Consider the following 26,353-nt stretch of genomic DNA (forward strand, 5'->3'; position numbering starts at 1 on the left):
GTTTGAGAGAAATGGTAATATTGTGTATCTGGAATGAATTTTAGATCTTTAAGTCCATCTCATGAAAAATCGGAGCAGAAACAAAGGTGTTGAGTTTATATTTTTGTTGAGTGTATATGATGGATGGACCCTCCTTTCCATCATCTGTAGGTCTCTGAATTGAAACCCAGGGCATGGTTCCCACCACCACCATCTTGGACGCGTCACATGTCTTATCACTCCTGAAAAATATAAGAATGACGCTACAGTCAGAGAGGGATTGTGAGGGTGTGGGTAGATGATTGACACCCATCAAAGTCTGAGCTGACATAGCCACAAGCTAACTGAGCTAACCTAAGCTAACCAAGTTTGGCTGGCACTTTTAGCACCTACTAGGCAGCAACGTGAGGCCAAGGTTAAGGTCTTCCCTGGAGCAAGCAGGGGGGCAAACCACTAGCTAGCGCTGATGGCTTATCTGCTACCTATCAATCAAATGGACATGTCCCTACTTAGTTATTCATGATTTCAAGTTTTAATTCCACCTAAACGGATGAGTTGCAAAAAATTCACCCCCCTCAGAGTTGTCATGATGGCATATTTGATTTTTTAAACCTAAAATGTTATTTTCAACCAGGCTGTAAAAATGTTTATGTCTGCTGTTAATTTGACATTTTTTAACATTGGAGTCAGTGGGAACTTGCTCCTCTCTGGAGCCATCCCCTAGTGGATGGGGGGGGGGGGGGGGGGGGGGGGGGGGGGGGCTGCATTTTGACAGGTGGAGTTTGCTCCTTGGTGTAAACATTATTAATGCATATTTATATTCTTTATTATAAATTAAAGCACTCATTGAACTTGTTTTTCTGAATAATTGGTCATTTTAATACAAAAATATCACAATGACTTTTATTGTTACCCAATTAAATCTTGTTACTGTTGTTCAAATATATGATAATCATCGCATATTTAATAATTTAAACACTTTCCCTCAAAGTTGTAGTTAAAACACAAATCAGTCTGAAATTTTAACTGACACTATGAAATGACTAAAACTCATTTCTACTATCTTGCTCGTGACATTTGAATGCACCACTCTTCCTCAGCTGCTGTCACAGGTGACATTAATGGGCATAATGAGGCCCACTTCTATTGTTTACTCAGGCATTATGGTCACACATTGAAACAGACTTTTGTTATCTTCTGTATGTTGGTGAAATTATGAAGCTCACCAACAAAAATGTGATTCGGTTTCACCTCCAAGCTCTTTATGGGATATCTGTGAAGAATTTAGAGGAGAAAAAGGAGCGACAAGTCTTTAGTGGTGCAAAGATTTTTGGTGTCCCTCTGGAAAATTTGTCCAGATGTTACATTCCTGAATTAGGACTCGTGCCCTGGTAAGTGGAAATGGAAAGTTTGGAGAAGCTGATGTCAATTGAGAAAATGTCCAAATGAAACCAGAGCTTTTCAATTTTTTTCTGCAGCTTCTTAGTGGATGCCTGCTCGTTTCTGCTGGAGCGTGTTGGGACTGTCGGCCTGTTCAGGAAACCAGGTTCTCTTCATCGCATCAAGATCCTCAGAGTAACATTTTTTTTAAAATCATGACATTTTATCAGGAGCAACAGTGCCATCAAGTGGTTTGATAATAATCCATCAGTCCCAGTTATTTCCTTCTCAAAACTGCTGCTAACTGTTGTAAATCCTGCGTTTAAGCTGATTTTTGTCTGGTTTAGGCCAAACTGAACCGTGGAGAGGGCTGCCTGTCCACATCCTTCCCCTACGACATCGCCACCCTCGTCAAACAGTTTTGCAGGGAGCTTCCAGAGCCGCTGATCCCCTCTGAACTCCATGCAGCTCTGCTCAAAGCCCAAGAACTGTCCAACCAGCGGGACAGGACGTCAGCCTTCCAGCTACTGTCCTGTCTTCTTCCAGCAAGAAATTCCTCCTGTCTACAGTACCTATTCAACTTCCTATGCAAAGTTTCTAAGAGGTATGAAAAAGCACAAATCCTAGTAACCACTTGGCCTAAATTATATAAGTTTAGCATGGATATCAATGTTTTATTTTTCCTTTCCACGATTGCCCTTAAAGTGTTACAAATTTATTTGCTAGACCAAATAGTTCTGTTGTCTTCTGTATTGTCAGATGCACTGACAACCTGATGACCAGTTCCAATCTGGCTACAGTTTTTGCACCTTGTCTTTTACCCCCTCCAAACAAGGCAGAAATGTCTGAAGAAAGAATCGAACTCAGAGTTCTTGTGCTGCAGAATTTCATTGAGAACCCCCATTCATTTGGTAATGAGGCAAACCATCAACGCACTATTTTAAAGAATTGTCCTGGAGTGAGAATCCTGCTTCTGATCACCAGGTTTGATTTCCAAGGACGTAATGGACAGCATAGAATTTCTTATGAACTTTCCTTTTCCGAAAGACACAAAGAAGGCAAACCAAAAGAGACACAGCTTAAAAGGTAACCAACAGTTTTTCTGCACAGAAATGTAGGTGGGAATTCCACTGACACTATTGTTTCTCTCAGCGATTCGATTTGTGAAGACTGGGCCCTGGATTCATAAGCCGAAGGTCAAGCGTGGAGTTTCTGAGCCGAGCTTTGAGACCCCGCCTGGAGCTAGACAGAAGCTGAGGAGAAGCCTCGGCCTTGAGAGCTTCCCCAACATCCAGCTGTTCAGGACCTGCGTGTCTCATACAGGTAAAAATGGAGTGTGGAACTTAAATGTTCCTATTTCTGTAGACTGTGTAATGAAAACCATTTTCTGGCTCAAGGGATGGATTTCAAGTCTGCAGATGAGTTGTGCAAGAATCCTTCCCTTTCTGCCTTGGACAAAATGCAACCTGCAAACTGGAGAAGACGCTCTTCACCTTAACATGTTGTGCTGTTTTTTTTGTTTTGTTTTTTGCACTGTTCCTTATTCTCTGTATAATTTTAGAGTGTGACCTCTGATGGTTTACTGTACACCAGAGTGGAAAAAGCTGCATTTATTTTTAATAAATGATTTTTATGTAAAGAGTGTTGGTTTTCTGTTACTTCAGTCCAGGAGTGGATAGGGACAATAATTCAGGCCTGGAATCTGAAACCATCCAACTCCACCATCGGATTATCGCAAAACACTGAGTCAGGTTGGACGCCTACGGAAGTCAGAGTGCAAAACAATAAAAGAAGGCTTCGCCAAGTTCCTGTGTCTTCCCTCTACAATATAAATGATAAATGACCTGCACTTATAGGGAATCCCTAGTAAACGAAGAGTATTTGCACTAAGATGATGTCAAATAGAATGAAAGGTGCATAGGACATAGGTGCAACAAAGCACCCGTGATCCGTTAGTTGGTTCAGCAGACAGCGTTCCACTTTTGTAATGTTTGCCTGTGCTTTTATTTCCTTTATTTTGAAAACCGGAAACTCGGTCATTTTCCCGGCAGCTTGATGGTGGAGTAGCAGGTTCACCAGCTTGTTCAAGGTAATAAAAAAAATGATTTCGGACTTTATGGATGTATTTTAACAACATAATTGTTGATGAAGGTAAAAGAAGTAAATAGAATTTACTGTAAAAATAATAATTTCATATATTTTGGGGGGTTGTATGAACCGTTTTAGTGCATCTCCGTTAATGGTTCTGTTTACATTGAATGGCGCATATTCAACGCTTTACTCCATTTTGGAGACAAAAGTCTGTTTTTACTGCGTTATTAACCATAAATGTTTACCTGTGTGAGGTGTTTGTGGTTTTTTATTCAATAATTAGCTAACGTAACGTGTGTAAATGACCAAAGCAGCTGTGTTTGTTTATAAAATGACACGCTTTGCTGACATCTGCAAGCTCAGTCAGTGTATTTAATCCCGCAGATGACAGAAATGGGATTCACGGTTCGATTGTCGTTGCTCGGCCTCCTGTGCCTGCAGCTCGGCAGAGCTCCAGCCCGCAGCCTCCGCACGGCGGACCAGGTGTCAGAAGCCGACATCCAGCGGCTGCTGCACGGCGTCATGGAGCAGCTGGGCATCGCTCGGCCTCGGGTGGAGTACCCCGCGCATCAGGCCACAAACATCATTGGGCCTCAGAGCATACAGGGTGAGTGAATACGATTCAAATATTCAGCATTTTTAGCGGATAAACGGAATATTTATGACTGCATCGCGTGTTTTCTCCACCAGGCGGTGCTCACGAAGGGCTGCAGCACCTCGGCCCTTACGGGAACATCCCCAACATTGTGGCTGAGCTGACAGGTGACAATGTTCCCAAAGACTTCAGCGACGATCACAGCTACCCAGACCCCCCAAACCCCTGTCCTCTTGGAAAGTCAGGTACAAAATCCCAGTCCAGATCCTGTTTTAATGTTGCTATTGCCAGGGTTCATGTGGGAAGAGCATCTATTCTGTTTTTCCTGGAGAAAATATTTTAAGCTGCATTATTAAATGTATCAATTTCTTAAAGCTGCTGGCCATTTTTAGGTTTCCTGCAGCATTTCTCAGTGACGCTTTAGGGTGACGGTCTGTTTTGCTGCTCTCACAGCAGCAGATGGATGCTTGGAAAATGTTCCGGACACGGCTGAATTCAGCAAAGAGTTTCAAAAGCACCAGCACCTGTTCGACCCCGAGCATGACTACCCGGCTCTGGCAAAGTGGGTGAGTATAGATTAGCCCTAACCCTAAATTTTACAGCAATCATAAAAATATAACACCTTTGTATTTTATTTGGAGACAAGAAGGTTCTAATAAAATGCAAGGTAATAATAATGTAAAGATAATAGTTTAATAATAGAAATGGGTTGAAATGTAAACTTCTTTCCAGCAAACATCCCCACGTTATTTAGAATTGTTTTAGACAAGGTTTGTGCCATGTTTCAGTGAGATTTAGGGACTCAAATTAGCTCTTTTGTGGTGTTTAAACTAGATGCTGCAACTTCAGTGTCATCAGGAAAAAAACAATCACTGTAAAGTGCCTTACTTCCTGTTTCTTAAAAATAAAAATGATCCAAATGAGTAAGATGAGTTCTTTTTATTTATTCATGTATTTTTTTTGTTACATTGATGCATCTTTGTCCTTTTAGTTTGGCCAAAGTTAATTTTTGTCCTCAAAACAGAATTCCTGCAACTTGGGGGGTTTAGAAACAATAAAAGATGTAAAACTGAAGATTTGTTTAATTTTTTTCTTGTGTTTTCCCTCAGAACAAGGAGCTTTTGTACCAAAAACTGAAGGGAGGACCAAAAAGAAGAAAAAGGGTATGCGTTTTTATTATCGTTGTAACAGAACCACAAAACATCAGCAGCTCAGACGGTTTCCACTTTGGGAATGTTTCATTTTACATCTGTGTCCACAGAGCGTTAACCCTTATTTACTGGGTCAGAGGCTCGCCGACGTGGTCGCCAAGAAATCCGTTCCCCACTTCTCAGAGGAAGAGGACGTGCCGAGCAGCCCGTCTCCCAGCAAACAAACAACCTAAACCCATCCTAACTGGAACCCGGATGTGATAAAAGCTCTTTACACTAAGGGTTTACACCAATAGCTGAGAGGGACGGCATCTTTGTGTTGAATGTGGTCATTATTTATCAGAAGAAAAGCTCAGGTCCTGGTGTGTACATAGAGCACATTCTACTCTGTGTCGTTGTTTTTAGACATTTTTAACGACCCGAAACAGCTTTGTTAACTCGGTGGCTCTTTGATTTGATTTCCTGAACTTTTAAATGACTTGCTCTAATTAAAAATCCATATTGAACCCGTAATATTGAAAGGTGTGGTGTACACCACTTATTCGGCAGTGTAGGCTACTGTAAATCTAACGGTTTATTCTATAAATAAGTATTTAGAGGAATGTTTCATGGCTGCACAGACATCATTTCCTTCATACTCTAGTTTGTGAGCACTAATATGTCATGTCTCATGTTTGTGGAAACTAAGTCTAGCTTTATGACTGTGAGCTTATGTTGGGAGTCTGCAAGCTGCACCAGCTCATATCTGGCTTACATCTTATTTTTTCTGTTACTCCTTGAAGTCAAATAAAAGATTTATCTGCATTCACAAATTCTGCTCGAGTGTTTTTTTTCTTCCGAAGGTCAGGATTTGGGGGTGTGTTCTGCTGAAATTCAAAATCTCACTGAGACATTCATAAAGGAGCTGCAGAAGACACAAGACTTCCAGAAAGAGCACATCTTAAGGATCCAACTGGGTAAAGTCGCCTTAAAGGTAAATAAACGTAAAGTTTCACATTTTGTTTCCTGTTGCAGAATAAAAAAAGCACATTTAAGAGGGAGAACTCAATGTGCGCAGCTTCTTGGACGCGTAATCCATGCGTAAAAGTCGTGCGTAAAGGGCTCTCCATCCGCGCCTGACTCTTGTGGTTTTCCTTTCAGCTTTAATGATGCAGCCACATTCATTACGGATCTTTGCAGCAGTCTTCGCCATGTTTCACATCCCACCGAGCAGCGCGGACACCGGAGCAGTTCAAGGCGCATTCCCTCATCCAAACAAGTACAACCCGAACGAATCAGAGGGCTGTCTCATGCCGCCCATCGGCGGACTCCTCTCCCGCGGGACGGCTTCTGCAACGTCATCAACTGACGAGGTTCTGGAATCCAGTCAGGAGGCTCTGCTCGTTACGGAGCGTCGGTACCTCCGGTTGGACTGGTGCAAAACGCAGCCGCTCAAGCAGACCATCCAAGAGGAGGGCTGCCTGAGCCGCACCATCATCAACCGGTTCTGCTACGGACAGTGCAACTCCTTCTACATCCCGCGGCACACGCACCAGGACGGGAGCGTCTTCCAGTCTTGCTCGGCTTGCAAGCCCAAAACATTCAGCACCGTCACCTACACCCTCTTTTGTCCGGGAAAGACGCCCAGTACGCGGAGGAAGCGCGTCCAACGCGTGAAGCAGTGTCGGTGCACAACCGTTAAGACGGAATAAACCCGGACGTGACTGATAGGAAACGTTAAGGACTGCAAATTTGGATGAATATGGAGAAACTTGACTGAACCTTGACTTTGAAATTGACTGTTTATAACATAAAGGCTGGTGGAGAGCACATCTGGACGTTTGAAGCAACGTAATTTAATTTTATAAACATTTCAACATCTGCAACTAATCCCTGCATCATTATATTGTTGCATCACCTGTAAAATAACAGCAAATAAGTCACATGTTTCTGATCCGATTAGATTTTATTTGGGGGGGGGGGGGGGGGAATCTAAGCAAAATGTTTGTATCACAATTACAGCTGAAGATGCCTTTTAACATTTAACTATAGCATTTTATTTAGCTAACGGCAGTGAGCACCGAGTAGACACGTGGGAACAAACATGACACATCTATATTGTTTATTGTGTTCCTCCTGGTTCCAACGCCTGAACTTCTCAGGACAAGCTGGTTTCTTTCTGACGCAGTCGCTGTTTCTGTTGAGGGCAAATTATTGGATTAAAAAGTCAAAATAAGCAATCAGCCTAAGCAGCCTGACTGACGTGTCTTTGTAACACACCATACTGTTTATATTTGATCATATTTGAATGTTTGATACAATCCAACAATCACATTTTCAATATTTATTCACCTTGTCAATAAATCATCTTACCAGGCTGTTGGGGTTGATCTTTCGTGTCTCCACTTTCTTTTCTGCTGTGATTTTCTTCACTGACAGCTGAGCCTCTTTAAGCCTTGTGCAGGATAAAAATCTTGATTTTAATCAAATGCTTCAGTGGTCTGTTGGTGTTGCGGGCAGATTCGTACCTCTGCTTTGAGATGTTCTTGTTCTCTCTCTTCCACCTGGACTTGAAGTCGGCACAGAACTCAAACCAGAGCATGAAGAGGTGACTGGTCGTCACCTCCTTCTCTCCAGGCTTGGGCTTCAGTCCAAAATACAGAACCAGGTCCTGGAAACTGAACACAAAGAGAACAATCAAAGCAAAGTTGCTTATTTTTTAGCCATGACCTAGTTTTGGGTAAACACTAAGTTTGGATTTCTGATCTTATGACATTGTTCAGTTAGAGCAACGTTGCCTAATTTTGATCTGTCTGCAGGTTTTTATGTTGGATGTTTGTAACACTTGGTCCCGGTTCACATGGTGACAATAAAGCAGATTTCTGACTTGATTCTCCCCTTCCAACTATTGTAAGGATGCACCCGATTACTGTAACTAAAGATAATCTTATCAGATATTCCTGCTGTGCGGTGTGTTAAGAGTTGTCAGGTCTGCTCAGAAGGACATCGGAACCTCTCAGATCATAAACCGTGGAAATTGAACATGCTGGATTGTCTTGGTCTGATTTCAAGGACGAAGTGCTGCATGTTGAATGGGACATGTAGCCAACTAGTAAGTGAGGTGACAGAATCACATTGCATGCTCCTTTATTACTCAGCTAAACATATTTTATGGATGGATAGGTGGAGGTCCTACACATAGCTGAAGAGGTATAGCGGGCTGTCCAGTAATCCAAAGGTTGCAGGTTCGATCCTGGCTTCCACCAGAGAATGCTGCTGGTGGTTCATGGCAGCCTCGCCTCTGTCAGTGCACCCCAGGGTAGCTGTGGCTACATCGTAGTTCCTCATCACCAGCGTGTGAATGACTGATTGTGTTGTGAAGCACCTTGGGGGGTTGTAGAACCCTAAGAAGGTGGTATACAAACCCAGGCCATCTACCATTTTTATCCACCCATCAAATAACACCTGAGGCCTTTTTATGATCTCTTCCACCAACTCATGGACTAATTTTAGTTCAAACCCTTAAACCAAATTTTCATTCACCACTCTTTCTAAACTCTGCATTTCATCAAATCGTCAACATTCATTCATTCGTTTCTTCATTCGTTAAGCCAAAGGGTGATTTTCTCACCTTTGCTGGGCCGTGGTCAGCTGATAAGACATTTCTGCGTGCTCCTTTCGAGCTGCAAAGAAACCAAAAGATAAATCTTTGTGCACTATAGTTTGACGTGTGCCCTCTTCCAATCTGCTTTAAATATTTGGAAGAGGAGAGCAAGGGGCTGCGGTTGGACGGTAACCTCGGCTGATGGAGCCAGACGACCATTTGGTCTCTTTAAAAACACCAATTATAGTCAGTTGTTAAACAATGGAGCCATTCTTGGGGCCACTTTCAATGCCATCATGACAAAATAACAGGTATGCTACTGATCATCCGTGCCCGTCTCCCTCCATAAAGGTTTTGGGAATCTTTTTCAGACCACAGAAAAACACCCAGAGCTGCAGTTTTAAAGCGTGGCCTAGACGATCATTTTAGTTTTATTCTGAATTAGATCTATTAAAACATTAAGATAATTAAAGTGGGGGAATTAAAATGGCTGAATGGTGTCTTAGCGTCTGAGGTGGGATTTGCTTGGTTATTCCCAAATCTGCCTTATCCCAATCTGGTCCAGTTTTTACCCCCCCAGGCCTCCTTTGTGGAACATTTATGTGACAAAAACAAAGAATTATGAATACTGTTTAATTTGGCCTTGAATTAGAAACAAATTCATGGATGTGATTTCTCACCAGAGAGAACAAAAGCCTCCATCTTGTCCTTAAATGGCTGCAGGAGCTCCTCGGGAGAATCTGAACAGACTTTCTGTACATTCTTCTCACATTCTGAAACAATCCAGCAAAAAAGATATAAATATTGAGACAGAAAATTGGTTAGACGAGTTAATAGTTATTTAAATGAAACGATCACAAAACAAATAAATTATCCCCCCAAACTTTTAAAGATTTGGTGCGAAAAGTGCTATTATATAGGATTTTCTATCATGTTTGCATTTTAATAGTTTTTTCTTTTAATTTTCCTGTGAAGGAAAATTAGCCTGTAAAATAAATCTGGTACATTTTTATAATTTTTGGTACATAAAAGTTAAATTTGTAGGGAAATGTGGTTCTTGGTTGATTTCTGACACAAACAAGGGAATCTGGGCATAAACTAAACCCCGCCTCCACCTGGGCAGCAGATTATCGGAACAGCTTCCTCTTTCTGATATCACTTATTGAGATTCACCCAGAGATGGCGACTACCTCTCTTCCTCTGCTAGTCTGTGGCTTCACGTTGCTCTGCATTCAATCAGTGGATCAGAGGAGCCAGTCTGCAGAGCCAGCCATAATAGAGCCGAGCCCCTGGTCCCCCACCCCCTGGGCCCCCCCGTGGGCTCGACTGATCTACATCTCCCAGATAAGATTACAGAAGAATACTGTTTTCATTTGGGATTTGTGTAAACTGTTGAGACGAGTATCTCGCCATGCATTGTGCAAGAAGCAGTTCTTTTTGTTTTCTTTTTTCCAAATGAATTTGGTGCCAACAAAAGTTTGCTTATTCCAGACCAAAGAGGCTCAGGGACCTTTGCGTAAACATGGGTAACTGATGAAAAGTGTGGTGCTTTCAGATGTGAGACTACAATTACACAAACTACACACCAATATGGTTTCATCGCCTGAAAATGGTTTTTCTTGAAGAGGTTTGATGATGATAGGTTGGAGCTGTACCTCTCATGAATTCTTCAGTGACAAATCGAGCAATAAAACTAAACTCAGGCTGGAAAGTTGGGAGTCTTCAGGAACTAAACAAAACCATGCTTTAAAAAGGTTAACATAAATTTAAAGCAACTCTCTGATTCACAAAGTATAAAGTGGTGCTCAGACCAAACTGCATTTTAGTCAAAAATCTCATGGTGAGTTGTTTTTCTAAACTAATATTACACCCTTGTTGATAAGTCTGGCAGAAATAACAACGTTCCAACAGGAAGTGCTACAACCACCTGCTGCAGCTACCTGCACGTAGCAATGAAAGCTCTATGTAAATAGCTGTGTACTGAGAAATTGAGCGCAATGCAATTATTTTTAAAGAAACATTAACATAAAACACAGAAACATTGGAGACTGGAGCTGTTTTAAAGGTCTCGTTCACAAATATATCGTATAATACTTGGTCGTCTGCAAACATGATTAGTCACCGAGTTTCACAAGTATCCTGAAAGTGAAACAGTTCTACAACCTCCATCGTCTCAACTAACTGAAGAATAAAAATAGACGGGGGAGCTATCGGTTCAGAAAAGCCTCTTATACATCACATGAAAAATGTGCTTCCATGGCCCCACCCACCTTGGCTTGCAAAAGCAGAAAGCTGTATGGATATTTGGTTTCTACAAGCCGAGCACGTCTTAAAACATTTTTATCAAGCTACTTACCAACGTTCTGACATCGTAAAGCTACAAATATGTGGTGGAGATAAAAATAAAAAAATATATTACGAAAAAATTAATAAAGTGGTCATCTCGCATTTGTCTTAAAACGTCTGCCAATAAGATGTTTCGGACCGAAAGCAACCATTGGACCATATGGTTGTTGGTCTCGCAAAACCGATGCACTGCCCTGGGTCCTCCACTCATCACACACACGTGCAGAACACCACTGGTGAGAGAGGTTCCTCGCACAATAATATCAGAGAAGGAGAAACAGCCACTGCTACCACTTCAACTTTAGGACAAACTACCAGAGTCCCAAAAAGAAAAACACCATGTGAAGTCACGGACAGCAAAAGACATTTGGACCAAGAAAACAGTGACTGGTGTTTAGCACTATCTTGTTTGCCCTTGAAATGCAGGTGTCCAGTTCCAGTAGAAGCGACTCAGGGAAGATGGGGGAGGGGTGAGTGTTTTGTGACTATGGGTGTTTCTCAATGTCAAGGTGCCTGGCCTCGTAACGTCACGTGACATGGGAGATAACATTACATTTTATATGCATTAATTTCAATATAAATATATAATGAGCCTTTTACTTTTTAAATTGTCTCTCGTCTCGTCTCGTCTTCCTCCGCTTATCCGGGTCCGGGTCGCGGGGGCAGCATCCCAACTAGGGAGCTCCAGGCCGTCCTCTCCCCGGCCTTGTCCACCAGCTCCTCCGGCAGGACCCCAAGGCGTTCCCGGACCAGATTGGAGATGTAACCTCTCCAACGTGTCCTGGGTCGACCCGGGGGCCTTCTGCCGGCAGGACATGCCCGAAACACCTCCCCGGGGAGGCGTCCAGGAGGCATCCTGACCAGATGCCCAAACCACCTCAACTGGCTCCTTTCGATCCGGAGGAGCAGCGGTTCTACTCCGAGTCCCTCCCGAATGTCCGAGCTCCTCACCCTATCTCTAAGGCTGAGCCCGGCCACCCTACGGAGGAAACTCATTTCGGCCGCTTGTATCCGCGATCTCGTTCTTTCGGTCATTACCCAAAGCTCATGACCATAGGTGAGGATTGGGACGTAGATCGACCGGTAAATCGAGAGCCTGGCTTTCTGGCTCAGCTCCCTCTTCCCCACGACAGATCGGCTCAGCGTCCGCATCACTGCAGACGCCGAACCAATCCGCCTGTCGATCTCCCGATCCCTCCTACCCTCACTCGTGAACAAGACCCCGAGATACTTAAACTCCTCCACTTGAGGTAGGACCTCTCCCCCGACCCGGAGGTGGCAAGCCACCCTTTTCCGGTCGAGAACCATGGTCTCAGATTTGGAGGTGCTGATCCTCATCCCAGCCGCTTCACATTCGGCCGCGAACCTACCCAGCAAGAGCTGAAGGTCAGAGCTGGATGAAGCTAGGAGGACCACATCATCCGCAAAAAGCAGAGACGAGATTCTCCTGCCACCAAACTCGACACACTCCACACCACGGCTGCGTCTAGAAATTCTGTCCATAAAAGTGATGAACAGAACCGGTGACAAAGGGCAGCCCTGGCGGAGTCCAACCCTCACTGGGAACAGGTCCGACTTACTACCGGCTATGCGGACCAAACTCACGCTCCTCTGGTAAAGGGACTGAATGGCCCTTAACAGAAAGCCACCCACCCCATACTCCTGGAGCGTCCCCCACAGGGTGCCCCTGGGGACACGGTCATAAGCCTTCTCCAAATCCACAAAGCACATGTGGATTGGTCGGGCAAACTCCCATGCCCCCTCCATCACCCTTGCAAGGGTATAGAGCTGGTCCACAGTTCCACGGCCAGGACGAAAACCACATTGCTCCTCCTCTATCTGAGATTCAACTATCGATCGGACCCTCCTCTCCAGTACCTTGGAGTAGATCTTTCCAGGGAGGCTGAGGAGTGTGATCCCCCTATAGTTGGAACACACCCTCAGGTCACCCTTCTTAAAGATGGGGACCACCACCCCGGTCTGCCACTCCCTAGGAACTGCCCCCGATGACCACGCAATGTTGTAGAGACGTGTCAACCATGACAGCCCTACAACATCCATAGCCTTGAGATACCCAGGACGAACCTCATCCGCCCCCGGGGCTCCGCCGCTGTGTAGTTGTTTGACTACTTCAGCAACTTCTGCCCCCGAGATCGGACAGTCCATCCCCAGGCCTCCCAGCTCTGGTTCCTCCTCGGAATGCGCATTGGTGGGATTGAGGAGCTCCTCAAAGTATTCCTTCCACCGTCCGACTATAGCCTCAGTTGACGTCAGCAGCTCCCCATCCCCACTGTAAACAGTGTGAGCGAGTTGCTGCCTTCCTCTCCTGAGGCGCCGGACAGTTTGCCAGAACCTCTTTGGAGCCGATCGATAGTCTTTCTCCATGGCCTCACCAAACTCCTCCCACGCCCGAGATTTTGCCTCGGCAACTGCCACTGCTGCACCCCGCTTGGCTTTCCGGTACCTGTCTGCTGCCTCCGGAGACCCACTGACCAGCCACGCCCTGTAGGCCTCCTTCTTCAGCTTGACGGTTCCCCGAACCTCTGGTGTCCACCAGCGGGTACGGGGGTTGCCACCACGACTGGCACCGGCCACCTTACGACCACAGCTATCAACAGCCGCCTCGACAATCGCAGAGTGGAACAAGGCCCACTCGGACTCAATGTCCCCCACTGCTCTCGGGACGTGGTCAAAGCTCTGCCGGAGGTGGGAGTTGAAGACCGCCTTGACAGGTTCTTCTGCCAGGCGTTCCCAGCAGACCCTCACTATGCGTTTGGGTCTGCCAGGTCTACGCGGCATGTTCCCTTGCCATCTGATCCAACTCACCACCAGGTGGTGATCAGTTGACAGCTCCGCCCCTCTCTTCACTCGGGTGTCCAAAACATACGGCCGCAGGTCAGATGATACGACTACAAAATCTATCATCGACCTGTGACCTAGGCTGCCCTGGTACCAAGTGTACCGATGGGCATCCTTATGTTCGAACATGGTGTTCGTTATGGCCAAACTGTGGCTTGCACAGAAGTCCAATAACAAAACACCGCTCAAGTTCAGATTAGGTGGGCCGTTCCTCCCAATCACACCCCTCCAGGTCAAGCTGTCATTGCCCACATGAGCATTGAAGTCCCCCAGCAGGACAATGGAGTCCCCTGATGGAGCACTATCTAGCACTTGTCCCAGGGACTCCAAAAAGGGTGGGTATTCTGAACTGATATTTGGCCCATAAGCACAAACAACAGTCAGGACCCGTTCCCCGACCCGAAGGCGCAAGGAAGCTACCCTCTTGTCCCCCGGGGTAAACCCCAACACACAGGCAGAGAGTCTCGGGGCTAACAAAAAGCCAACCCCAGCCCTCCGCCTCTCACCCGGAGCAACTCCAGCAAAGTAGAGTGTCCAACCCCTCTCCAGGTCTCGGGTTCCAGAGCCAATGCAATGTGTCGAGGTGAGTCCGACTATATCTAGCCGGTACCGCTCAACCTCTGCCACAAGCTCCGGCTCCTTCCCCGCCAGCGAGGTGACGTTCCACGTCCCAAAAACTAGTTTTCTTGTCCGGGGATTAGACCGCCAAGGCTCCCGCCTTGGTCTGCCACCCGATTCACATTGTGTATATGTTTATTAAATTAAAAATATAAGCGAGTTACTACCTGCTAGCCACTAAAGCTGCAACTACTAAGCAACTAACCAACCATAGATAACTTCTTCTGATCTAAAAAAAACATTTTATTATTTATTTTTTATTAATATTTATTAATTATTTGACTTACTTTTAAACTTGAAAATTGCCCCCGAAGTAGCTACCGGCTTCTGATCTGAAAATACTGCGGTGTATTCTGGGTAATTTTTGACCAAGGCTAGGCTACAAGACACCTCCCGTGTGTCCTTGCACAGCTAGCTAAACGGCTAACAAACGGAGAACACACGCCTCTTTAGAACATGAACACTGGAACATGACTTGGCGGCTCCTGATGACGTATCTCCTAGGCAACCGGGGCAGGGCCAAGACATCAAGGCAAGGTTCCTTGGCAATGAGAAACACCCCGTGTTTGTGTTCAAAAACTAGCTTGTTCTGTAGATTCACTAGAACAGCTTTAAAAAGGTAAGACTGTAATTTTTCTCCTGCAATAAATATTTACCCCCTGAACGCGGTGTGCCGGAGCTATTTTTTTACAGAACACAACTCACAAGGCATTCATTCATTCATACTAGAAGCCACAGAAAATGTATTGAAAAAAAATGAGTGAATGAGAACTTTAAAACCATGGAAATCTATTTTGGTTTTGTCATCTGGATTAGCTGATAGCTTCAGTCAGAAGTCATTTTTCTCCAAAGTTCGAAGCTATCTGCGACAGGTAAGATGCTACTATTTTCAAAAAGACCAGTATGTGGGTCATTTGGACCACATCACTAAAAGTGCACTGGTTGGCAGGGTGTTCATTTAAAATGCAACAATTATGGGAATAAAATGTAAATGTTATACACTTTAATGACTTTTATCTGCACAAGATTCTTTTACAAATTTAATTGATGATGCATAAAAAAGCGATGTCTTTAAGTGCATGTCTGGATTTTGTGCAACTTCTATATCATTTCATTTCAACAGATGACTTTGGGAGAAACTAAACCGCATTAAAAGAGTCGCTGCAGCCTAACGGGTACACAGGGAGAGTGAAGAACAACAAAAGCGAGGCTTCAAATCAGGCATGAGGGCATTTCAAACGGACTGAACAAAGGGAAGCTGCGACAGGCGATCTAGATCGCAAGCTAGTTTGGGTTGATGAGCCGATAAGATGAAGCTGTGTTGAGAGGTAAAGAAATCTATCTGTGGGGCACATCTGGGGGCCACACGGGTGCCCAGGCGATACCAGCGAGCAGGTTAAGAATCTACGCTTCTCCGCAGAGATGTAACAGATACCAGAGGTCTGGAGATTACATAAGTAGAAAGCTACAGTCTCCCCTGTGCTGGCGACATGGGCGCAAAAACACAACAATGGGACATCTGATGGGCAGAGGGATTAGAAGCTGGATCTGTAAGGCGCCAGGCAAGTATATCAGCAGCTAGACTCCTGCAAGTCGCCCAACACACACACACACACACACACACACACACACACACACACACACACACACACACACACACACACACACACGCACACACACACACACACACACACACACACACACACGCACGCACGCACGCACACACACACACACTAGCACATTTGCTCATGTACTGTACGTATTGTCTTCAGGGTTGCTTCTGGCTCCCTGGCATGCAGAATGGCGTCATGAGGGCACACTTAGGGATAAGAAAGACGAGAGGAAATCTTTTGTTCTGCGGCTTGAACACTCAGACTGGGGCCGGCTTTGGGAAACCAGGGTGGTGAGTTTTTAGAGGGGAAGGGGGACGTCAATGAAAAAAAAGATGCTAGACTGGGCCGAGGTTTGTTCTGTGGGAAAAAAACAGTGATAGAATTACGCGGACCGGGTTTGGCTTTCAAACAAAAACACAGCAAAATGACCACAAGTGGAGACTCCTCCTGGTCCAGACTCGCCGTGCAACCATCTAAAGTCAAAAGGGGGGTGGGGGGGTGGGGGGGTGTTTCTAGAGCTTGTTTCCACATCAACAATGAAGGGGTGGGGGGGTGGGGGGGGGGGGTGGGGGGGGGGGTGTCACGTACTCGACAGATCTTGCTGGAGCTGCTTTAGATCTCCGCTGAGGTCATCGAATTTGACCTGTGCTGCCAGGAAGACGTCCTGAGGGTCAGGCAGAGGAAACGCACTCTTGTCTGTGCCGGAGCTCTGATGGAACACAAGATGTCAAAATGGCAACTCCTACCCAAATCAATAAAGTGAAATTGTAAACCAGTTTACCGGACGTGTTTAAGCTGGAGTAAAACGAAGAAATCAACGACAGAAGAGAACGAATGATTATTTAATACCTTGTCCACGTTGTGCAGGTAGTAAGACACCACATAGTCCACCAGGCTAATCCGATTATCCTAAGAAAGACAAAAATCATCCTTTTTATGTGAAATCTGTAAAGTCATGAAACCACAATGAACCGTTAGATCATATTTGTGTCACAGCATCTTCTGAGAAGTTCTGTCGTTATCAGATGAAGCTGCTAGCACCACCCAGAGGTTTTATAAACCGTGGTTGTACACATTGACACTCGAAACATGTAAAACTGGATTCCCCAGCTAGCTGTAAATTATTACGCTCGATGTTTTTTCCTTCCCTTTGTCCGACTTCATTCATCCGAGACAGTTCCGAGGACAGATGTTTTGATTTTGCTGGATTGTCTTAAAAATCTGAGCATAGCTGAACCTCTATAGAAGAAATTGTGCATTTGCTTGTGTGTTTATTACAACCTCAAATTCATCATTTGTGAAAACTTACTGAACCCTTATAATCATGGACGTAATTTTGGGGGGGGACAGGGGGGACATGTCCCCCCCCACTTTTTCCAAAGTCAAGTTTTGACCCCTGCACTTTTTACCATCCAAAAACAATATTACGCTATGTTAAATTGACACTGGTTGAGCTCTAGGACCAAGCAGAAAACAACCGTTTGTGTTGAAGCCTGTTTCCCATTAGAGCATACTGTAAAGATACACCCCGTCCCCCCCACTTCTAAAGTGAAAATTACGTCCATGCTTATAATCTATTTATGGGAAACCTGATGATTCATTCAATTACCTCCAATTGAACCCTTCCTTTCTTCTTCTTCTTGTCCATTAGTGACAAACATGCAAGAAGTTTGAATTTTGCTGCGATATTTTGCATTATTCTAGATCTAAATGGTGTTTGTTTCCCTGGAGGATTGTCTTTTATCCTCACCTCCATTATGCTGAGAGGAAAGGTGGCAGGTCTCACCTTGCTCTTGACGTCCTTTAGCTTTGGGAGGATTTCCAGACCAAAGCCGTCAGCCTGACCTCGGACCCTGTTGCCCCCGTTCATGTGGTTTCCCAGGGCCAACACCAGCCCCATCACTTCCCTGACGCCGCTGCTCTCCAACAGAACCTTAAAACCGATTTATAGTTGTTTTATTTCCTCCGATGATTTGGGTTTCAGCACAGTTTATATATTTTTTTTTTACCTTACACACAGAGGAGACAGAGTTGAGTTTGCGTTTAATGGAGGTGATCCCATCGACGAAGGTTGACTTGAAGATGATGCACCAAGCTCTGCCAGCAAAAGCAGGGCTCTGAGACAGCTCGTACAGGAACCTGGAGGGCATTCACACGATTTGATTTTAGTCGGCTTAACCACAGCAGAGAGAATAAACGGTTATAACGCTGGTTGGAATACAGACTGCTCAGGTTTGTCCAGCAGTTTAACATCCTCTTCTTTTGACGTCTCGTAGTGTTTCCTGATCTTCTCCAGTTCTTCTGGATGACCTCTCTGACAGAGTGAAGTCAAATGTTGAAGCAGCAACCAAAGCTCCAGGTTAATAAAACGTGAGTGCAACACTTACGTTGTCATACAGCGCCTCAATGGCCTCCAGGTCCACCACAGAATGATCCACCGCTACAACAGCTGGAAAAGTTAATAAATAAGACAGATCTGATAAGGAGAACATGTCTGAAACAGAGTAAGAGAAGGAGGGAACCACTCCCTCATTTACTTAGAAAAATATTTAGCGAGGTGATGCTTACTTCCTGTGTTTGTTTTGTTGCATTTTCTAGCAGGTAATAAGTCTGTGCTGCAATTTTTGTAAAATAATTTCTATTCCTGGTAAATTTATTTATTTAACCTCAAAATGCTTAGTGTACTTTTAAATGTCAGCACGCAGTCCTTGCACAATTTATAAAAATGCCCTAGAGCGTTTGTTTTTTGGGGTTAAATTTGCATGAACTATACACTTTACACACGAATCACACAAAATCTAAAATCAAAGGTGCGGTATGACAAGATTCATGACAAAACTCTCCCTCACCTTGCTGAATGTCTTTCATCTCCAGGTGGAGACTGGATATGAGGATGCCCACAGCCTGAGAACGCTTACTGTCCAATAGCTTAATGATCTAGAACACACACACACACACACACACACACACACACACACACACACACACACACACACACACACACACACACACACACACACACACACACACACACACACACACACACACACACACACACACACACACACACACACAGTTATCATGGCTACATGACCACCAGAAACCATTAGTGAGAGAGAGCAAGGTGAACGTGAGTAAAACAAACACCTGGTGGTCAAATTACACAAATCCTACATCTGTGACCATGCTGGAACAAGTAGGGTGTGCCTTTTGTAAATGTTATCAGTTAAATCTGGTCTGATGTCAAAATAAAATTAAATTAAATTTAAAAACAAAGGATGTCACACATATATGTCATGTCGGAGAGCTCCCTGTTGCTCATGCCAAAATGACATTGTGTTTTATTTTGAAAGAATTCACAGTAAAGGTTTTTCAGAGGGATGCGCAATATTGTTTTTTTCCAGATACCAATTTAAACCAATACTGACATATGCGGTGTCCCACTCTCAAAAAAAAAAAGAAAACTAAAACATTTAGGTCACTAACATCACATATCTCCTATCATGCTTAAACTTTAAACATTTTCTGTGAACAGCTATAAGAAAAGGGCCATTTTTATTTTGTCTCCTAAAGCAGCTGAATCTCATTCTCCCTGAGCCTGTTACTAAGATGCGTGTATTAGTTATTAATGGATTCTTAGAAACTTTCCGTATATTGCAGTTATGTTCATTACACAGGGCAAACTTCTACTTCACAAGTTGTGCCAAATTTACTGAAATTTTTCAAAAATTAAACCTCAGATCTGTCATGTTTTGAGAGACTAATGTAGCTAAAGAGTTTGATGTAAGATACGTGTGTGGTATGTAAAGGTCGTGTCATTAAAAGACTGAAATCCAATACCAATGTTTTCTGATATTAAATTTTAATGCTGATATGGCTAATATTAATGGGAGACCGATAATCGAATATCCCCAATTTTTACTAAATAGCTATTATAAAATAATTTACAGGAAACCCACTAAGTAACTATTGTAACTTTACTCCATAATAAATACTCCCCAACAGACAAAAAAAAAATTGTTTTCCATCTTTATTGAAGAGTGGAGGTTAATGTTTTTATTAGAACCAGAGTGTAGTTCCAGCTTGTCGCCACAGGAAGGCGATAATGTCCCCCTTTGGTTTATATAAAGTGAATAAAAACTGAGTTAGCAGCGCTGTAGCTAGCCGTGTTTAGCACTTTGACTCCACACAGCCATCCCAGTTAAACAATATTTAACACGGTTTTAAGGTTACTTGCTAGTTATGAGTATAGCTCATCGACAAGTGAAAACGACTCATTGGAAGACTACTTCCTGTTTTTTTAAACTACTTCCTTTTTCTAGAGACGCCGCTAGCTTTCAGTGACGTCATATGCAGGTAGGGTCCTAATTAATGTCTTTAAAAATGACCAAAACAACACTTTTTTGTGCATAGCTGCGTTCGAGGCTTGTGTTGAAATGAAACTGAAGTTGTTTTGTTACCTTTCTTGCTTTGGCTTTTTTCTCGTAAGCCTCTGACAGCGGCTTTCTCTTGGTTTTCGTGATGGTTTTAGCAAACAGGTCCTCAAACTCGCTGGCGTTGATTATGCGGTGTTCCTCTAGGATGTTCCACAGCGAGTTGTTGCTGATAGAGAGAACATTTTTATTCAACTTGTCAAAATAACTTCAGGGTTTGCAACAGCGTTGGAGTGTTTATTAGAAGTGTAACGTTTTGGGAACTAAACAGTGACTTGGTACCAAAACCTGTCACAAGTGTAACTTAAAACACCAATTTTTCTAAAAGACAGTTTAAAAAGTTGCTACATTTTTCTTTATTTACCTAATTAACTTTGAATTATGTAAGCAGACACAATTAAAAGAATAACTATAGTAATAATAAAGGTCACTTTAACCCACTTTTTCTAAATATGCTTTAGCTGACATTCTAAGTTTTATGAAAGCAACATTCACTTGAATGTAATTTTATTTACTTGTCGTCCTGGATCTGGATTCTAGTCCAGTAAAGGGGCTTCATGGGTCTGGAAGGCTCCAACGCTGGTTTCCTGGGGGGTTTATCAATAGTGAGACCCCCAGCTAGAGGAGGTGGTGGAGGAGGAGCTGCTCCTGGTACTGGGGGAGGAGGCGGAAGCGGAGGTGGGGGTGGAGCTGGACACAAAGATGGTGGTAGAGGAGGTGTGATCTGTTTGGTAGGTCCTGCTGGTTCTGAATGAGGCTGAGTATCTTCAGGAGGAAGGGGGTGAACGCAAGTTTCGGGTGCTGAAGAGGAGGACGAGCTCTCATCATTCTGTCCTGCCAGGCTGAGACGGATGGACACCATGTCCAGTTTATTTGGAGCCACCTTCTGCAGCAGGGGGCTCCGGCAGGCTCTCCTGGGAACATCTTCATCCTCGGAAATTCTTATGAAGGCTTCTCGGTCTGTCTGAATGCCCACTGTGCGGAAAGATTTGTGCAGGAAGTCGTCTGTTGTGAAAACAGCTTCGTCTTTTTGTTCTCCAGGCTGATGGGTCCAAACCTGGGACAGTTTGGCTTGTAAGTCGTTCAAAACGGACTCCAGGCGAAATATCTTTTCCTTGTTTTCCAGCTTCTGTCTGGAGAGTTTGAGTTCATAATCCTCCTGCAAATCATAAGAGGAAAAGTCAGTAAAAGATACATATAAAGCTGATTTTACAGGTTTGGTTCAGTTTGTGCCTCAGTAACTCTGCAGGATGTAGGATCTAGTTAAACTATTTTAAAATTAAATAGTAACCAGATTAAACTTCTCCTTCATACTGACCTGTAGCTTCTCCAGCTCCTCTTCACGTTCTCTCTTCAGCTGCAGGAGTGCAGCCTGGTGCTCTGAGCACCAGGGCAAAAACAAGAGAAAATTATTTTACTGCACCATCTTTTTGTCCTGCAGCTGGAAATAAAGCAAATGCTAACGTTTACACCAACAAAACCTAGCACTAGATTAAATTTCGTGTAATTATCTAAAAGAAACATTTGACTTCTGCTGAAATCTGTGCACTGCTCAAGGAAAAAACATTTTAATTAAAGTCAAACTAAAAATAACTCTCAAGTATCACCAGAAGATGGCAGCATAACTCACAGGTTATCTTTCTGGCATCTTAAATAATCTAAATAAACATTTGAGGTCAAATATAGGGAGTATATTTGCTATCATCCAGCTGACAAGTGTTTACACAGATGTGGGCGTGTACTGGAGAAGATAATCCTTGTTCAAATAGCATTAATAATCCCACAGAGGAACAGATTACACAACAGTAATGAGATAATTCCATCAGCATTAAAGAGATAACATGTCATCAATATCGTTTTATGATTTTTTTTATTGATGACGTTTAAGGCTCTTACTGGTTGCCCTGCTCGAGGTCACTAAGTCATCCTTGCACCTGACGGGTGCAACAACCAGGATGAGGGCTGCTGTTAATCTGTGTTTGCAATGCGGCTAATCTCTTGCTGAATGAACCAGGCAGGCTCCAGGCGTATCTCCTCAGTACACCTTAAAGGTGTTCTTTATTAAACTTAAAGAGCAAGTCACCACCTACCAGAGTATTACTCCGCTCCCACTTCCTGTTTGAAAAATGCTACAAATGCTTTTGCCTAGCAGACCGAGAGGGCGGAGCTGCTAACAAATACACACACACACAGGCTCACAACGACATTGTGACATCATATGGTACCAGCTAACGTTTCTAGGGTACCTCTTAGCCAATAGCGATGGCAGATTTAAATTCAAATGCAGTGCAGAGTTTTTACCTGACAACGGCACAACACTGACAGTTTTAGGCAGAAAATTAAAATTTTAACTAAAATGCACTAAAGAGCTAAATTATTGACTACATGTGTCTGCAGCACGATTAGACACACATTTATATAGTTTATCAGAAAAAAAGTTGATTTGGGGGTGACTTGCTCTTTAAAGTAAATAATTCTGTCTGAGCAGAAAACACTTGTTTCTGGGTGGTAAAACGATGATAATGAAATAAAACGAGGCCTTGCCACCAGTAGATCCTCCACTAGAGTGCAGTACACATGTACAGGCTTGCATATGGCAGGTTTGTGATGAAGGTACTAGTCCTGATCTTCTGACTGGAAGCCTTAAAGCCATAAGTGGTTTGATGTTATAAACGTGTCTTGTTATTAAACATTTCTGTTTCATCTCACAGCTTCTGGCCACAGAAATAGTTTTAGTATACAGTTTAATCCTTAGTCCCACTATCTAATCTGAAAACTTTCACCAGCTTCAGGTGGAGTCAGGATGACAAACAGGGAGGAGTTTTGTTTGCTTTCTGTGTACCACATCCACCGTATGACAGACAAAAGCAAACACTCCTCACGCCTAACTTTATGTTATCTGTCCCCTTTTTTATTTTATTCTACTTAGCTTAGACTTTTAAAGTAATTTAGACTGACTGGATAGTAATTAAAATTAAAAAAAGTTTTATTTTAATGTAAGAAAATTCTGAATACATATATTTTTTAAATGACTGACTTTTATGTCTGCTGGGTCTTACTAATTCTAAATAAATAAACAAACACTAAAAATGCTGTGACGACAGGATGACAAACTAATGCAGTTTCTACATGGATTTCATTTTTATTACAGATGGAATTTTCTAAATACATCCCTGTTTCATTTTTGATAGTCTTACCTTTATTATTTTTAATTATTCACAACATTTAAAGAAATTCAAATGTATGTTTTATTCTGAAGCTTAGAGAAATTATTTAGATTTTGGAATTTTAATTGTGCACAAAACAGTTTATTTCTGTGTAATTTAATTAAAATAATCTGTAAATATTCTAAAATTGCACGCACAAAACATTAAACGTTGTTTCTGCATAAAAGATCTTTAATATTCAGCAAACAGAATTTAGAATAATCCTTATTAAGTGTTTTTATTCTGTGCATCAGATTTAAACAGGTCAAACACTTCATCATGAGACCGCTAAACACGAATCTTTACAGGTGAGGTTTACCTGCTTCAGTATACTTTAGCCCGACCTTTTCCACCTTCAAAGGCGGCCAAACTGCATGAAGACGACCAGGAGTTCGTTCCCCTCCGTCTCCTGGAGACCATGCGTCTGTCTGAGGAGAGATCACATACTTGTTGCTTTTCTGCTCTTTCGTGGGTTTTTTATTAAAGCACCAAATGGGTTTTAATTTATTTTAATTGCCTTTAATGTTTTGGGAGATCTGTTTTTATTCATGCATGACAGAAGCAGCGGTCCAATCAGACTTGAAACGTCTCGCGTTCGAGGCTCTCTTACTTTGCTGTCAGATGTTTCGTTCTTCTCGGGTGTTTTTTTGGAGCTTTTCTCAAAAAGCGCCCTCAGCACGTCTTTATCAGTTCTGATCTTCTTCCTCATCGCCTCCAGGTCGCCATTTTCTGGGTCTTTCTTCAGAGGTTTTGGAGAGAAAAAGGCCTTGAAGGCATCGAAGGCCGCCTCTGCACTGGAGACGTTTCTGATGGGCTCGACGGGCTCAGAAACGTTTGCTGTTTCTTCTCTTTCACCGTCTGATCCTCCTCCACCCTCATCCTGGAGGTGTTCATCTCCCAAAGATGCACCCTGTTTCTCATCAGCCCTCTTTTCCCGACTCAGAAACTGGGAGATCTGGTCCAGGATTCCCACCTGAGCCTTTATGTCGTCCCGTTTTTCTGCTGAAACGGACCTCTTCTCTCCCAGAGGAGATGATTTTGTCTGAGCTGCGGTTTGGTGCTCAGATCTGACGCCACCCTCCCTCTGGGCCCTCAGGCCCCTGAACAGAGCCGGGGGCTGGATCTGCTTGTCCCCCGGAGAGAAGGTGGCTCTGGTGAGGGTGGATCGAGGTGGAGGGATGACGGGATGGTGGACAGAGACATGAGAGGTGTCCTCCTCCACCCGGTCCTGTTCTGCATAACCAACATGTTTCACTATTATTATGGGATGTTTGGTTTGAAGTTGTCCAGCTTGTCCAGACGCCTCAGAATCAACTTTCTCACGGCCGATTTTCACTTCCTGGTTGGTTTCTTTGGCCTCATCCTGTTTGGCATCAATAGTTAATAAAACATCGCGTTGTGTGGTTTTGCTACCGAAGGAAACGTCCTGACGTTTCTGCAGAAGCACACGTCCATCCGGAGATGAATCCTCCTCCTCGTCACAATTTGCTCTACAGCTGTTTTTATCCAAGACCCTTTCCTCATTTAAGGCATCGCTTCTCTGCTCTTGCGACGTTAAATCCTGGTTCTCCCCCTCTGAGGCAGCTCCTTCCTTCCCGAAATCTAATCCTCCCAGTTTGACCGGAGCTTTCTGACTTTCATGGAGCATCTTGGCAGAATTTAAGGATTCTTTACAAAACTCAAGAGCATCGTTACGTTTCTGTCTTCTTCTAGGGGATTCAGAAAATATTTGCTCCGGGTTAAAGGTAAAGAAAACGCATTGGCAGTAAAAACAAAAACAAACTCTTTCAGCTTCATGCAGCGTCAGGCTTTTATCTCCGCAGGAGGTTTTGTCTGAATCGAGCTTTAAAATCCGAGTTGTTGGTGATCCAGGGATTCATTCTTTGTTCCAAATGTTTCCAACTGCACCAGAGGTCTAATTTTCCAACCAGCTCTCAGCGGTTCGTCATGGCAACAGCTGGAAAAAAAATCCACAAAATAATGGAAAAGTTTCCTGCAGCAGCAGCTTGTTGACTCAGTTCAGCCACATGCAGGAAAAGTCAGATCCACGTTCCAGCTTCTGATTTCTGTTTTAGTCTGTACCTGCGCTGCTACTGGGCGTCCTCTTGCAGGTTGTCTCCGATGGGAAGCGGGTGGTGTCTCTGACAACAACTGGACATCCCAACCTGAGCCAGCAGGACAGGCGGAGGGATACCACACCCTGGAGGAGGGCACACAGGACCGCACAGATCGCTTGTTCAACATTTGTCCTGCATATCCAGCCAAGGAGGTGGAGAGCGATTCCTGTCGGATCTGAGAGTCAGACTCGATATCCCACAATCTGTCACCGTCTCACACGTTCATATGAATGTTTTTGTTTAAATTTAAGTTGAAAGTAGGGCTGAACGATTTTGGAAAATAATCTAATTGCAATTTTTTTTACTTCAATATTGCAACTGCGATTTAATTCACAATTATTTTCTCAAGGGGCTTTTCTCATTTTCCAACTAACAGAAGCAA

The 26,353-nt window shown here is 43.6% G+C and overlaps 4 protein-coding genes across 7 annotated transcripts; 3 read left to right on the top strand and 1 right to left on the bottom strand.

The window, feature by feature from the left end:
• Positions 1 to 86: 86 nt before the first annotated feature.
• fmn1 (formin 1) lies at positions 87 to 25,722 on the bottom strand. Of its 2 annotated transcripts, none has more exons than XM_070544056.1 (17): positions 24,465 to 25,678; positions 24,174 to 24,282; positions 21,967 to 22,028; positions 21,164 to 21,807; positions 20,676 to 20,817; positions 19,065 to 19,152; positions 18,603 to 18,664; positions 18,441 to 18,529; positions 18,225 to 18,354; positions 18,002 to 18,148; positions 17,065 to 17,124; positions 16,804 to 16,924; positions 9,460 to 9,552; positions 8,807 to 8,858; positions 7,704 to 7,853; positions 7,549 to 7,630; positions 87 to 221 (listed from the first exon to the last, which is right to left on the bottom strand). In XM_070544056.1, the coding sequence occupies exons 1-17, from the start codon at positions 25,500 to 25,502 to the stop codon at positions 216 to 218; spliced, it is 3,075 nt and encodes a 1,024-aa protein (XP_070400157.1). In that variant the 5' UTR covers positions 25,503 to 25,678; the 3' UTR covers positions 87 to 215. The 2 variants fall into 2 exon arrangements, with proteins under 2 accessions (XP_070400157.1, XP_015803160.3); XM_015947674.3 differs by lacking the exon at positions 87 to 221 and adding an exon at positions 7,127 to 7,372 and having other exon boundaries at positions 24,465 to 25,722.
• LOC107377970 (inactive Rho GTPase-activating protein 11B) lies at positions 1,195 to 2,890 on the top strand. The gene is made up of 7 exons (XM_015947955.2): positions 1,195 to 1,370; positions 1,458 to 1,554; positions 1,707 to 1,963; positions 2,119 to 2,270; positions 2,344 to 2,445; positions 2,512 to 2,682; positions 2,757 to 2,890. Exons 1-7 carry the CDS (start codon positions 1,195 to 1,197, stop codon positions 2,855 to 2,857), a joined length of 1,056 nt encoding a protein of 351 aa, XP_015803441.1. The 3' UTR covers positions 2,858 to 2,890.
• Positions 3,379 to 5,582, top strand: scg5 (secretogranin V). 3 transcript variants are annotated; one of them, XM_015947675.3, is made up of 6 exons: positions 3,379 to 3,448; positions 3,835 to 4,057; positions 4,141 to 4,290; positions 4,499 to 4,611; positions 5,155 to 5,208; positions 5,307 to 5,582. In XM_015947675.3, the coding sequence occupies exons 2-6, from the start codon at positions 3,835 to 3,837 to the stop codon at positions 5,427 to 5,429; spliced, it is 663 nt and encodes a 220-aa protein (XP_015803161.1). In that variant the 5' UTR covers positions 3,379 to 3,448; the 3' UTR covers positions 5,430 to 5,582. The 3 variants fall into 3 exon arrangements, with proteins under 3 accessions (XP_015803161.1, XP_070400186.1, XP_070400185.1); XM_070544085.1 differs by having other exon boundaries at positions 3,446 to 3,510; positions 4,502 to 4,611; XM_070544084.1 differs by lacking the exon at positions 3,379 to 3,448 and adding an exon at positions 3,489 to 3,510.
• Positions 6,082 to 7,018, top strand: grem1a (gremlin 1a, DAN family BMP antagonist). The gene is made up of 2 exons (XM_015947677.3): positions 6,082 to 6,169; positions 6,337 to 7,018. Exon 2 carries the CDS (start codon positions 6,342 to 6,344, stop codon positions 6,885 to 6,887), a length of 546 nt encoding a protein of 181 aa, XP_015803163.1. The 5' UTR covers positions 6,082 to 6,169; positions 6,337 to 6,341; the 3' UTR covers positions 6,888 to 7,018.
• Positions 25,723 to 26,353: the final 631 nt, after the last annotated feature.

The sequence above is a fragment of the Nothobranchius furzeri genome, chromosome 2, assembly GCF_043380555.1.
Source record: "Nothobranchius furzeri strain GRZ-AD chromosome 2, NfurGRZ-RIMD1, whole genome shotgun sequence".
NCBI classification, from domain to species: Eukaryota; Metazoa; Chordata; class Actinopteri; order Cyprinodontiformes; family Nothobranchiidae; genus Nothobranchius; species Nothobranchius furzeri.